The following is a 13,558-nucleotide window of genomic DNA, read 5'->3' on the forward strand; positions in this document are numbered from 1 at the left end:
TGAGCAAATCTGAACACAGTATTCTAAGTGTGGTCACACCGTATATTTATAGGAAGGCACTATAATATTGGCGATTGCATCTTTTTGCCTTTATCCTCAATTTAGTGCTGCAGCCCATCTAAAGCATAACTACCAGGGCAACCCTTTCACAATAAGGTGCTTTTGTGCGGTATCACCCTGCATTGTTTTGGCTATTTTGTTTTGCATTGTTTCGTCTGAACAGGAATTCAGCTGACAAGGCAAAAGCACCAAAAGGCATTTTATATTATTTACTTGCAACATACGTGACTGCATTTGCAGAACCTACTATATTGAAACTATATGTAATTGCATCTCTTACTACTTAACCGCTCCCTTCAAAGTGGGATATATTTTACTTTCTGCTATTCTTTCATAAAATACATTAATGATTTTGCTTCTTTACATTAAGGGGGTTAGAGCAGCTGTGATTTTCAGTTAAAATATAAACAATTTAAGGACTTAATTAGCAGCATCAGCAGCAACAGCAGCAGGAAGATTTTTAGGCAAAAGCAAGCATTGGAAGGATACACTAGAAGAAACTGTGTTTTTTTCCCCAAATCTAATGGAATGCAATTCCTGAATTCCAACTACAATTCTAGGAGCACTGTCAGAAGAGTGTATAGTCTAGACATTAACGGTTATGTGTAAATATTCTGGGTGTTTTGCTTCATTTTTGAAGAAATTCAATCTCATTTCGAAATGCACACTTACTACTCCTCAAGGGCTTGGTTATCATACAACTGCATGAATGGCATCTGCCAATACACAGACATGGGTACATGTCTGTATATTGTCACTTTTGGTAGTTTTCTGTAGCAAACGTAGGGATACCATGCCACTATGCCACTATGAAACAGACATAAGGACATGTGCTGGCCAATGGACAATGCATACAAAACAACAAGAAGTACCCTACACAAAACAGAAAAATAAACCAGATGGGCATGATCAAATTTTGTAACAATCCTGCTTAGGTAAACTGACCATATTTAAAATATAAATAATTAAAATTCCACAATCACCAGTAGCCCTTCAATAGGAAATTGCAATTGTCTATCATTTTCCACTGAACAGTATAACACATGTTGCTATATATTACACTCTATTATGAAAAATACAGCAGTAACCATTTCCTCCCTCTCTCCTTTCTCCCAGGCTTTCTCCCATTACTTACCTCTTTCAGACTGCTGGGACTTACAGGGAATCCCTTTCCTCCTGAGAGGGAAGAGTATTTCTTTTCTAGATTACAAAGGTTCTCTTTCTCCTGTTGAGAACAGATCAAAGTTATATTTTGTGTTCAGTGTGAAAATCACTCCTCTGAAGAGGAGATCACAAACTGTCAGCCACGGATCACAGTTCCTTTCTTTTTGGAAAGAACAAAACTAGAATAAGAAGTAATGAAATTTGAATGGTGATTCATCTGGGAAATTGTTCACAATTAAATTGTCCTCTGCATATGTGTGTTCTTTTCTTCCAACTCTTTAACATCTATTATCTCTCTGTGTATTTAAGATTACATTTCATGCAATCAACATGTTTGCTGTATGTATAATGGGTGCCAGCAGCAAACTTGTAAGGTTTGGGTAACACACAACCTAAGTATATGAATCTTTAATCATGTACATGCCCCTTCTAATCCTGCACATGCCCCTTCTAATCCTGCTTAGACCAGGTACCCTACAATGCACATACATGGACATTTAAAATCCTCAGCACATGCAGAGATGTCTTCCACATCTGATATGTTTACAATGGAAGGCACACACATCAAAAGTAGAGCTGCTCTCCATTACCCAATAAAAGAGATCCTTTGGTTTCATTTAGCAACTTCAGGAAATCCAACATATGCATTCTTCAGAAAACAGAATGCTGCGAAGATCTGCCAGTTTTTTAGACTCCCTCACTATCTTACATATTTCTCAGTTTCAATTACTCCAGTTATATAGATTCCACAAGAGTATTCAAGAGTATAAAAGCAACTTAATATTCAAACCTCATTTGTAAATGGATAAAAAACACTTGAAACAACTAAAAAAATAATAATTTGAGACTTAAGGATAAAGCAAGTATAATTCAGGTAGACACACTACCAACTTAAAATTTATTACTTTCAGTATAACTAAAGCAAAAGAACCACATAGATCAATAATGTTCTGAAGGAAAGATTTTAAGATCATGAGCTTCCTCTCATGATCCCATCCAATGCCTAATTTAGACAGTCTGACTCCTATATGTTGATTGATCTGCCTGTGTTTTCATTCCAATGCTTATTATTTATAGTATTCTGTTAAGTGCTTCAACACACAAAATTCTGAAACAGAAATATTTGTTTTTCTGCAATTGTTCATTTGTTTGTTTTAAACTTTGTGTTTGTCATACAACTCCTTACCCTTAGAACTGTTATGGCTTAGTTTAGTAAACCTTTTGTTAAATGATAGCACCAGTTGATAACAACATTAACATCTTTGACGCTATCACAGATCATCTATGTGGCTCTGGGATTCTTTTAACCTTCATCTAGGGTCATTTTCAACCCTAGCATTCCTTCCAAATGAGGTGATTTTGTCACCCCCAAACAAAACTGCTTCAGGCAAGGCAAATGCTCAAAGGGCCTTGACTGAATGTTTTCCCCAGGAAGTTTGAATCAGCACTAAGAATGAATTACAGGTTCAGCTCTTACAGATAATTTAAGACATAATCTTTCCTGCAGCAATGAATAACAATAACATTTGTTTAATAATGATAGTGACCTTCAATCAACTTCAATTCAGCATAAAATGGGTTTTAATTCTTCTTTCTGGTTTCAGTCTCCAACTGTTGCCTTTCAAGAGACTAAGATGAACTGTAGTCAAACTCCTCCTGAACCTCCTTTCTCTGGAGCCACAAAAGCACCTCACCGGCCTTTTCTTATGTAAATTTTGGAATATATTTGCATCTCAACCATGTTTTAGTTTATAGAAAGAAAAATATAGATGGCAGTTTGGGGATAATTTTAACCAGAGTGCATCTGACAATGTCCCAGAAGGACTAGATTGTATGTGTAAATTACAAAACAAAATGTTAGCCTGGGATCATCCATGCACTCCACTATGTAGAATGGATTAGAAAATCAAGAAAAAGTGCTCACCCTTTGCAACATCATTAGCAGGTTATTCTTCTCTTTGACAAAATGATCTTGTTCTCTTTGTGCTTGCTGGACAATATGATTGGCTTGTTTTTTGAGAGCAGAAATTTTCTCCTGTTATAACAATAGAATCAACACATGTTCATTGAGAGTTTGGGAATATACTCTCTGCAACAAAGATCCTCTTCACCCAGAAAGTACTCACATGAGGTGCTCCTAGTACTTGTGATGAAACTTATTAGTTGATAAGTAACTGTATTTATGGATTGTTCAGTCAAGGATTGAACTATACTAATAGCTGTAGCAACTGCCTGAACACTGAGTGCACTGAGAAGAAGGCACACTGTTTTATATAAGCAAATGGTGAGCTTTTCTATCTTATGTTGTTAACTGACCGATAATCCACTGAGTCTACTTTCAGTTTTGCTGCAGAACTGAGGTGCAAGAACAAAAAAGGTTTTCCTTTCACACTTTCCTACCACATGCCATCTAGGTGGCACTGTGGTACAGCAGAATAAAACAAACACACCAGACAATATCATGTTTTCTTTCACAATTAGAAGTTGTATTTTCCCTGCCTTAAAAATGCAGCAAATGTGCTGATTAAAAAACAGAAGTGAAACTGTAAGATCCCAAAATTATCCATAAATATCCTTGAGAAGGGAATGATGCATGCTCAAAAAATGCCTCAGCTAGAAAAGCCCCATATTTATCTTTACAGTCTGCAAGAATGGATTACAGCCTGCTGCATGCCAGCTGTTAAAGAAAATAACCAAGTGCTAAACTTTGTAAAATCTAAACTATATAAGGATTATTTAAATCATTGTTCTCCTTTCATAGAATTCTTACTGGCCATATTTAGAACAAATGAGAAGAACTTTAGCCACAGTGGATTCTGAACTGGAATCAAATCTCAAAAAGGTAAAATCCGCTTTTCAAAACAAAACAACCTTTTACCTTTCTACTGACAATGTTGCGCTGATACTCAGCTACTTCACGCAGGAGTTGCTGTGTTAAGTTCTCCTTCTCTTCATCTAACCTGCTTTCATTTTCAAGCTGCTGAAATTCTAGATCCTCAAAGTGCTTGCTTTCTACCTCCAACAGGTCAGCATCCTTTAATAATAAACACCAGTGTGAATTTTTCAAAGCAGATACAGTGTTAGCAAAAACAGACCTGCAGAACAAAAGTAAAGCCCAGTTATTTCAAGAGATGGTGTTTAATAAAGCTGGTTCCATAGCAAAAAAAGAGACTGCTTTTTATTATAGGGATGAAACCGAATGGAGTATTAGGAAAGCAATCCTGCTTCCATGTAGAGATGTGTACCACTGTAATCCGAATCCTGTGGATAAATGACGAGTATACTATTAAGACAGTATTGTAGCAACACAATTTAGAGACATAATTCTTGTCTACAGTTACCATTTGCTAACAAATATTTAAATAACCAAGCAGTAAATTATCTCTCAAAATTCTTCAAACATTTTATGGATTTCCATTTATAATGATGTTTTTTATATGAAAAAGATGGTTTTACACCGAGGATGACTCTGAACTGGAACTTTTTTGTTGCATTTTATTTCAGCTTATTGTTCCAGTACTATCTTTAAACATTTCCCATATATTCATACTGACATCTCTCAGAATTGTGGAATTTGTTCCACCCTATCAACACCCAACCTACATACTGAATTTTTTGACTGAAGCAGTTTCTACATAGTGGTCAATGGAAAAAGTGGGGGAAGGTGAACCTTGTGACAAAACAGTGAAGCAAATTCAAAGAAACTGTGGAGCAGCATCGTGAGGTACCCAGACTTCTGAAAGGTCAGAAACCTTCCAGAAACCAGAGCAAATGCCATGTCCTCTTTGAGGAATGAAAAGGCTGTTAGGTAAATGTATTTGTACAAATTCATATGAAAAAGCATTTCAAAAAAGGTTATGCCTCCAAACATGATGAAAGAGAGACAGAAAAGTGCCTGTGGGGAGAGAAACCACAAGGTTTTTTGTCCTGATTAATTATGAGAAGGTTTCTATTGCTCATCAAGATAAAAAATATTTGAAAAACAAAACAAAGAACAATGCCCCCACTTAAGGAAGGGTGCATCAAACAGAGACAATGTTTGCAGGACTGGTCAACCACAAGTATTAGCAAGATCAGCTCTTTGTACAAGTATCAGCATCAGATAATATGAAAGGAATATACTTGCAAATGGCTGAAAGTTAGACATTAATCACAACAGCAGCATCCAGTGATAGCTTTACCTTAACAGAAATCTAGTCTGCTTACACAAATTGGGATGTGCTATTTTTGATGTGCTATTTTTGATATTATCCTGCCCTTCCCACTGTTCCTGAGAAGCTGCTCCTAGGAAAATAGTTGCAAACCCTGCCCTCCTGGGCAAGAGTCCTACAAGGCAACTTACAACAATTTAAAAAACAACAAAAATTTGAATTCAAGACTGCAAACGTCCTGAGTTGTGACAAACATATGGAATTATCAAATATAGTTGAATAGGTAAGAAACAGCTTTTCATGGTTGAAAGGAAGTTCATTTCATGGCAGATTTAAACTTTAAAAATCTGGAGGCCAATTTGCAGTTCTGAAAAGAGAATCTTAAAAACAAGTGTAAATGTAAAAGGAATTAACTATTACATTATCATAATTAGAGTAAAAAAATATTTTCTTCACTTACACCTCAGTGCGCTAAACTCCTCACACACATATCTAATTAACCAAAGGCAAAAAGCTACTAAGCATGAACTATTTGACAACTCTCCAAGTATGTAACACAAAACAATTTTCAATCCACCTCTTTGCATTCCAATTATTTATCACCATGCAATACTCTTATTAACAATGCAGAAAACCAATATTTAACCCCTGAAACAACAGGCGGCCAGCAAGAACTCTCTGACACTTGTGCTATACCTTGTTATAGTCAACTAAAAGAGTGGGGAGGAAAGGATCCATGCTACTGACCCTGTTTAGCTGCTGTTGTAACTGTTCCCTCATGGACTCAGGGCAATTATCAAGCTGGGTCTTCTGCTCGGAGTAAAGCTCCTGAAGCTTTTCTAGCTTTTCCCTCTGAGCATCAAGCTTTATTTTTTCCTGGAGTTTGAACCAGAAAAATAAAGAACAGAATTACCTTCAAACCCAAGCAGTTGTTAGTGGTTTTGATGGTGCACCGGGTGGGGTGAGGGATAAAGGGATGGGATGGAATTTGATCAGCACTAGAGGTCACAGCAGGAATGCTTCACATGCTGGGGACGGCAGCAAATATGGATGTTCTGGAGCATGAAGGCACAGTAATCTAAGTATCATTTTAATAAACCTAGCAAATGCCAAATGAAGGTTAGCCAACATATTACAGGTATCCAACAATATATATTTTTGTTACAACTCAGACATGAAACGTGAGTTTTACACCTTATAAAATAGATTTAAATGATGGATTCAGAAAACTGGGTGCCCTGGGACAGCCGCACTAAAAAGCATCCCTGCAGCTTCAGAAAGGTGGTAGTGCATGACTACAGGTTAGCGCTGCTGCTTGGTGAGCTTTTAAGCAGCTGTCACATTTCATGTGGCCACTGAATCCACCCTCAGATCACAGCCATTGAAATATAATGTAACAGGAGTCGCAATCACACTATCGCTATCGTATGTTGTGCCAGTGTAAGGAGCATCTAGAAAAATGCCAACAGCATTTGCTGCCATGACAGGTTTTCCCGGGAAATTCATCATGCAGGCAAATACTGCTGTGATTGTGCCAGAGGCTACTTATTCTGGCAAAACATAACTTGCATTAGTGGGAGTGCCACACTGAATGCTACTCCTTGATTCCAAATCTTTCAAATTTATCTGAAACCATAATTGCTGACAATGTCAATAAGTTCCCAGGTAAAATGGGATTGTACCACCAATTAAAATGGAGAAAGACAGCATTCTTACTTTTTTCTTTTTAAACAGAAGCTGGATCTAAATATGCCCCGTGGACCCTGGAAAAATTAGGTGCCACGTGCAGCTTGTGGGCATACTTGCTGCCCAATTTATGGTTCTGCCCCTTTAATTAATTTTAGATTATATGAATATATTGCTAAAACTCAGACATTCTTAATTAGTAGGAACTAATCAAGTTAAGAGATGGGGTTATAATTTGACTACAAGAATCAGTGCGGTAATCATTTTGCTTCTGCTTTATAGGAAATGCCCTTTAACACTTCCAAAATCAATGAGGACTAGCTATTTAGTAATAGAGGTGATAGCATGTTAGTTTTCAAATGAGAGAAAGTCAGCAAAAGATAAGATCTCAAAAAGTGAACTAAATGGGATATTATCCTAGATGACACAAAGAGAATAGGTAGAAGCATATGTGTAATGGCCTTTAATACAGTTTGTAAGTGGCAATAGGATGATCTGAGGCAGAGCACAGAGAAGGAACTGGTTTGGAGCAGGAAATTCTGTTTCACAGTAATCAAATAGGCTGAATTAACAGAATTGGTTCAATTCCCCTTAAGGGAATACTGCCCTGATATCTGAGACAAATTTGGTTCTCAGGCATTTAGGACCTATTTGAAAGATGTAGATTTAAAATCTTTGAAATTTAATCTTTGTAACCTGTCCAGAGAGCTTCAGCTATTCATCAATATGGAGATGCAATAATAAATGAGATGAAATGCAGAAGAACTAAATACTTTAGGCAGTCAAAAAGAGAGAAATCTCAATCACGTTTAATCAACTACAGGGTATAAAGACACTCAGGACTTAGGGGAAGGTAGAGCTGCAGATGCTTTGGACATCAACCCTCAGTACTCCTGGCAACTGGCCACAGGGTACTTATAGTTCAAATCATCTGGTGATCTACCTTCTGTCTACTGCTGCCCTGGACTGTCTCTTAAAATAACAGCTCCTTTACAGTTATTTATTTATTTAAACTTTAAAATACTGGGTAAATAAAAAGGTCTTGACCTGGCACCAGAAAGTAGTGTCGGTGCCAGACAGACCTGTCTGGGGAGCGCATTCCATAGCACATTCCAAAAAGTCATACCCTTTTCAGTTTTTAAGAGTGAGTTCCTTTTTATAGCAGAAGAATGTAGATCTCAAATTTCAGAATTTGTGGGAAAATTTCCCACTTTCATCCATGTTTATATAACAACAGAACTGCAAACATCACCCAGTCCATCTGCTTACTCAACAGTGATCCATAATCAATATACACATCAACTTATAATCAGTGTTGCCAATACTTACCGTTCCTGTACTTATTATAGTCATAACCCACCTCCAATGGACCCAAGGTAGCTTATGTAGTCCTCTTCCTACTCTCCATTTTATCCATGTTTTTCTGTTGTGAGGAAGGTTACTTACATTCATTGATCACTAAACATCCACTGGTACCAAAGTGGTTAACGAGGAGATATTCTTAGCCTGAGAGACTCTTTTGAAACAACCAAAGTTACTTCAATCTAATAGCTGTGTGCGGATGAACCATCCTTTCGCAATGGTTTAAATCAAGCCTTTTGTTTATTATTTTGCCTTAACAACTGTCAGGCTTCATAAAGCTTTGGTCTTTATCTCAATAGTACTTCAAATGTAGAGCTAGGTTCCACCCTTCCATTCACTCACCACTTTTAAAAATGAAAAAGAAATACTCATCTCATTAAATTAAAGATGCTCAGGAAAGTATAATTGCTATAGTTCAGGTCTAACAATGAGATCGTATGCACACAAAGCTACATGCCACTGGGAAAAGAACTTCTTGCATTAAGAGTAGACTTAGCAATTCAGTTAACAATGATTAATGCACAGATCATCTTGCATTACTCCCTTCCCAACAGACCTTCCTGCATCGTCAAGCTTCAGTTCCAACTGGTATAATTTGTGTTGTGTGTGTAAAAATTCACAGTGTGACAGAAATCCACACCATGAATAGTTTTATATGTTACGGCTCAGCTATGGATCACTCACCACTAGAGGTCACTTTGCGCTAGCATTCCTGTGTTATCTGTAATGTATCTTTTGGGTACACACCTGCACAATGCCCCAGGGGGCTGAGGAAGAACATACTGGCATCATATGCATAGTGCAAAGAACAGTTTTGAAGAGGGATAATTACGTAAGGACAAAGTGACCGAGTTAAAACACATTTTTCCTGGTCCTTCACATTTCAGTTCCTTGTGCCAATGTGCTATTTCTGACACTTAAGTCTTATACAGACATGGAAAGATAAACAGTAGGGGTTGGAGGAAGATATTACCCTGTCAGGATACCCAAAGTAAAAAGCTATTGGCAGAGGGGCTTAAATGCATAGATAGAAATTATGCAACTGGTATATTACTTTATACATGGTGTTCTGATTACAGAATTTGTATCTGTACATGCTGTGCAGATGTGCTGGTCCACACATGGACCGTGGGCACACCAAAGCAGCTGGACAGGAAGGCAGAGCTACAGTTCTCTCCATGCTTCAAAGAACACAACGCTTTAATGCTGTTTTCTCTGGCCTAAAAATGGTGGGAGTTATGCTCTAAGACTTCTGGAGTTCTCCAGTTTGGGAAAGGCTGCTTGAAAGTTTCACAAGTCTACATCTATACAACTGTTAGCCATGCAGGTTTAAATTAACTGCCCTGGACAATGAAATTCCTGGTAGAACTGGGATGAGAAAATAATCTAAAGCAGTCGATCCCAGATGAGGAAAAAGGCTGCAAGTGAATTTTTCTGTTTCCTCATTGCAGTTACTTCTGCTAGATTAGGAAAACCCATGAAATGATAACATTTATTAGAGTGAATTCCATTCTATTTCTGATCTTGCTCATTGCACACCCAAAAGAAACTTCAAAATACAAGAAACATCCTTAATTTTTCTGGGATGGGGAGCATGCCATGATAAAGCCAAGAATGAATTAAAAATAAGAACATGTTCTTGTAATGGCTTAGGTGTAGGAATGAAAGAGAAAGTATGGACTAGCATACTGCAGTCCATGAAACAAACAAGCTCCTAAATCTGGAATAGGGTTATGTCAACTGCAACCTCACTGCAGCTGCTCTGCATTGGGATAGCAGTCCTGCTTGTGAAGCAAAGTAAGCTTTGCAAATAACCACATATACCACAGGCAGTGATAACTCTAAATAATACCTCCAACTGTCCAAAAAGCTATTGTGTCTCTACTGTTTATACACACTGAATTTTCTGAATTCCAAGAGCTTCTATTTCAACCCCTTTTCTTTGCTAGAGTAACAAGGAGCTATAGAGAAGCTACCATAGCTTATTAGTCACTGATGCTAAATACAAGAGTGTCATTTAGCTCAACTTACAGGGGAAGCCATTAATTTGGAAAACTAACAGCTGCATGCTATGGACGGACAAGGAAACCTGACACCAGGTGGAAGAGCCATTTCCTTTTTCATTTTAAGACACAGCATCCCACTAAGAGGCATGTTTATGCTTATACCAAAAGCAACATCATCTATGGAACAACAACATGATTACAAACACAGTAGTTTTGCTTAATGAGCAAGAAGAACACAATCCTTTCTTTTAAAATAAACACCCACCAGGTCAGCCATGTGAACAAGTCTAGGTTGAAATCCTAAGACACACTTCTCAGTAAGCACCATTAAACCCAGTTGGACTTTATTCTAAGTTAGCATATACTGGAGAGTGCTGCATATTTAGTTCACAAACTAATTCATTTCCACCCCTAGTCTGCACTCATTTTTATTTGATGTACTTACAATTACATTTGTATGCCACTTTTATCTCTTGCTGAAGGCAGCATGCACGGTGCACTTCCTCAGTATCTTATCCTCACAACATCAGCCTTGTCAGGTAGTTTTTAGGTCAATGGTTAGTGACTGACCCGAAGTTCCCCAGTGAGTTTCATGGCCAAACAGAAACTTGAACCCAGATTTTCCAAGTCCCAGCCCAACAATACAGCACACTGGCTTATGACGGTAAACTTAACATTTCAGAAATTCTGTGCTAACTTTGGCTTGAATCCAAAGTAGTCCAACTCACTTCATTTATTTCAATGAACCTACTTTAAGTAAGACTAACTTTGGATACAACCCATTAAGCTAAGGATGTGATTCACAGGGAGTATGTTCAAGGACTATGCAGAGCAGGTGAAAGCAGATAAGGAGACTCAGGAGTCATTAAAAGGTGGGTGTGCTTCTTACCTCTAGGAATTATTCACAATTTCTGGAGAAATAAATAATATTCAGTTTCAGGATTAGATGGAAAAATTTAATAATTCACATTCCACCTGCCCCGTTGAAACTGATCTTTTTATGCAACAGCAGGGCTTTGCTAATAATTTTACTTAAGGTGGGAGGGAATCTTTATACACTTCTGTATTCATATGTATACACATTCAACTATAGTCTCATGTATTTCCTTTTCACTTTATGCATTTGTATTAAAACATACATCTGCAGCTCTCTACAGAAGATTTGCAAGTTGAGACAAGCCATGCAGCTATACCAAGCAATACGGAAAGCTACCAATGAAAGAAGTGTCAAAACACTGAACAGCAGGTTATGATGCTAGCAGAGAATCAGAATGTGTCTTCTGGCAGTAAGGAAGTCCTAGAATGCATGCACATGCATAGTTTAGATGATATCATAGTACAACCAATCCCATACTGACTACATACCCTTTGATGCCTCAAAGGAACCCACAAGCTTAGCCAAGAATCCAGCTGGGAATTGGCCCAGTTCAAACTCCTGTTTCTTAGTGCTGCTGCTACCATTCTCCATTTCCTTCCCCTGTTCACGACAGGTCTTTTTCTACCCAGATGAACATGCATGATATAGATAGGAGCTCACTGTTTTCCTTTCCACTGGACCTTTGTTGTTAGGAAGATCTGGTCATCCTGGCCAGGAGATAAGCAACAACAGAGAGATGGAAGCAGCAGAGGTCCAGTGCCAGGGGAAGCTAAGAGCCACAGCCCATCCTGGATAAATTTCCCTTCCCCTCTGGCAGCTGTGATGTGTCAAATATCACCACCAAGAGACCCTGCATAAATTCCAAGCTGTGGCTGGAGGCTGTGCATCCTATCTGTTCCCTGCACATGCACAAACAAGGCAAAGACCCTCTTTCCTCCAGGGGAAATTCCACTGGGAACACCTGTTTTCTACCAGTCTCATCTTATATCAAAGCTTTTTCCATTGGGAAATTATTTGATGTAAGCAGCACTATAGAAAAAGGCATTTCACACATCTGCAAGATAAACAATATTTATAATTCCAAACAGCCAAATGTAATTTTAGGAAGTTTCTGCAAATATTAAAGCCAATTAATTGTGATTTTTTAAAAAATCCAAAAATATCAGTTCATTTTGAATGGCTGAAGTGTCATTCTACACAAATGATCTTACTGGGTTTAGTGTAGTGGTTAAGAGCAAGGGAGTGAGACTCAGGTAATCTGTGTTCTAGTTCCCACTTGGCCATGGAGCCAACTGCATGACTTTGGGCCAGGCATACATCTCAGTCCAATCTACCCCACATGATTGTTGTTGTGGGAATATGTTTGAGAGCTGCAGGAGAGTGATGTAAGCTGCTTTGGGTTATTGAAAGAAAAAGTGGAGTGTAAATTTAAGAGCTAACTATATAAATGAATTTAAAACAAAAGGCTACTAAATATGCAACCAATAGCCCAATATTTGGGTGATCATTGCTAAACCAAAGATACCAGGCCAAAGATACTCACATTAAGTCAGAGTGTCCTATGGTATCAGTAGAAGAAGCACCATAGGCTCCTAATTGAGTGGGCAAACAAAGAAAGATGTTCACCTCAAAAAAATCTTGTTCAATCCAAGGCAGGAAAAGTGGCAGTGAAAACTCTTGCCTAATGCCTCTTCTAGTCATGCATGAAAGCTGAAATCTGGCAGTACCAATCCAATTAGAACTTAAGTATTCAAGTCTTAAGATAAACAAAATCCTAAATGCAATTAGGATGCAGTAATGGAATTGGCATTAACCAGTGATCATCCCAAAGCATGATAAAATTGTTCTCCAGATACAAACAGAAAAGTTCCCAGCTCTGTTAAAAGAACTTAATCCCTGGTTAGCAGCAGATTCAGCACCTTCTTTATGGCACATTGTAACCTTCTCCTTTCTATTTAAGATGGCCTGGGCAAAGATTTAGCTCAACCTCACCGTTGCTGCCTGACAGCTACCAAAGCATCCTGGATTTGCACCTCACTTCTTTGTACTTTTGCCATGCCAGTCATAATAATCTTTCTTTTGAAACTTTTGTTCAAGCAGTCAAGCTCAGCTGTCAATGGATCCAGTTTCATATACTGGATCCATTCTTAGCATTCTTAGTACCATCTAGGCCATGCTACTGAATACTACCTTGGTTTCCTTGCCACACCACTTCCAACTACTTTCAGAGCAGGAAAACAATGCAGTCCCAT

The 13,558-nt window shown here is 38.0% G+C and overlaps 1 protein-coding gene across 6 annotated transcripts in view; it reads right to left on the reverse strand.

Moving 5' to 3' along the window:
* Positions 1-13,558, reverse strand: part of PHLDB2 (pleckstrin homology like domain family B member 2) — an 82,680-nt gene that overhangs the window by 19,935 nt on the left and 49,187 nt on the right. For 5 of the 6 annotated variants that reach the window (XM_044441867.1, XM_044441864.1, XM_044441869.1 and 2 more), the window contains 4 exons: positions 6,123-6,251; positions 4,103-4,258; positions 3,149-3,259; positions 1,196-1,285 (listed from right to left, as the gene is read on the reverse strand). In XM_044441867.1, coding sequence (XP_044297802.1) covers positions 1,196-1,285; positions 3,149-3,259; positions 4,103-4,258; positions 6,123-6,251 — 486 coding nt within the window. The remainder of the gene's footprint in view (positions 1-1,195; positions 1,286-3,148; positions 3,260-4,102; positions 4,259-6,122; positions 6,252-13,558) is intronic. The other variant, XM_044441866.1, reaches the window with a different exon arrangement.

This window comes from Varanus komodoensis, unplaced genomic scaffold, assembly GCF_004798865.1.
Source record: "Varanus komodoensis strain SLA01 unplaced genomic scaffold, ASM479886v1 scaffold4, whole genome shotgun sequence".
NCBI classification, from domain to species: Eukaryota; Metazoa; Chordata; class Lepidosauria; order Squamata; family Varanidae; genus Varanus; species Varanus komodoensis.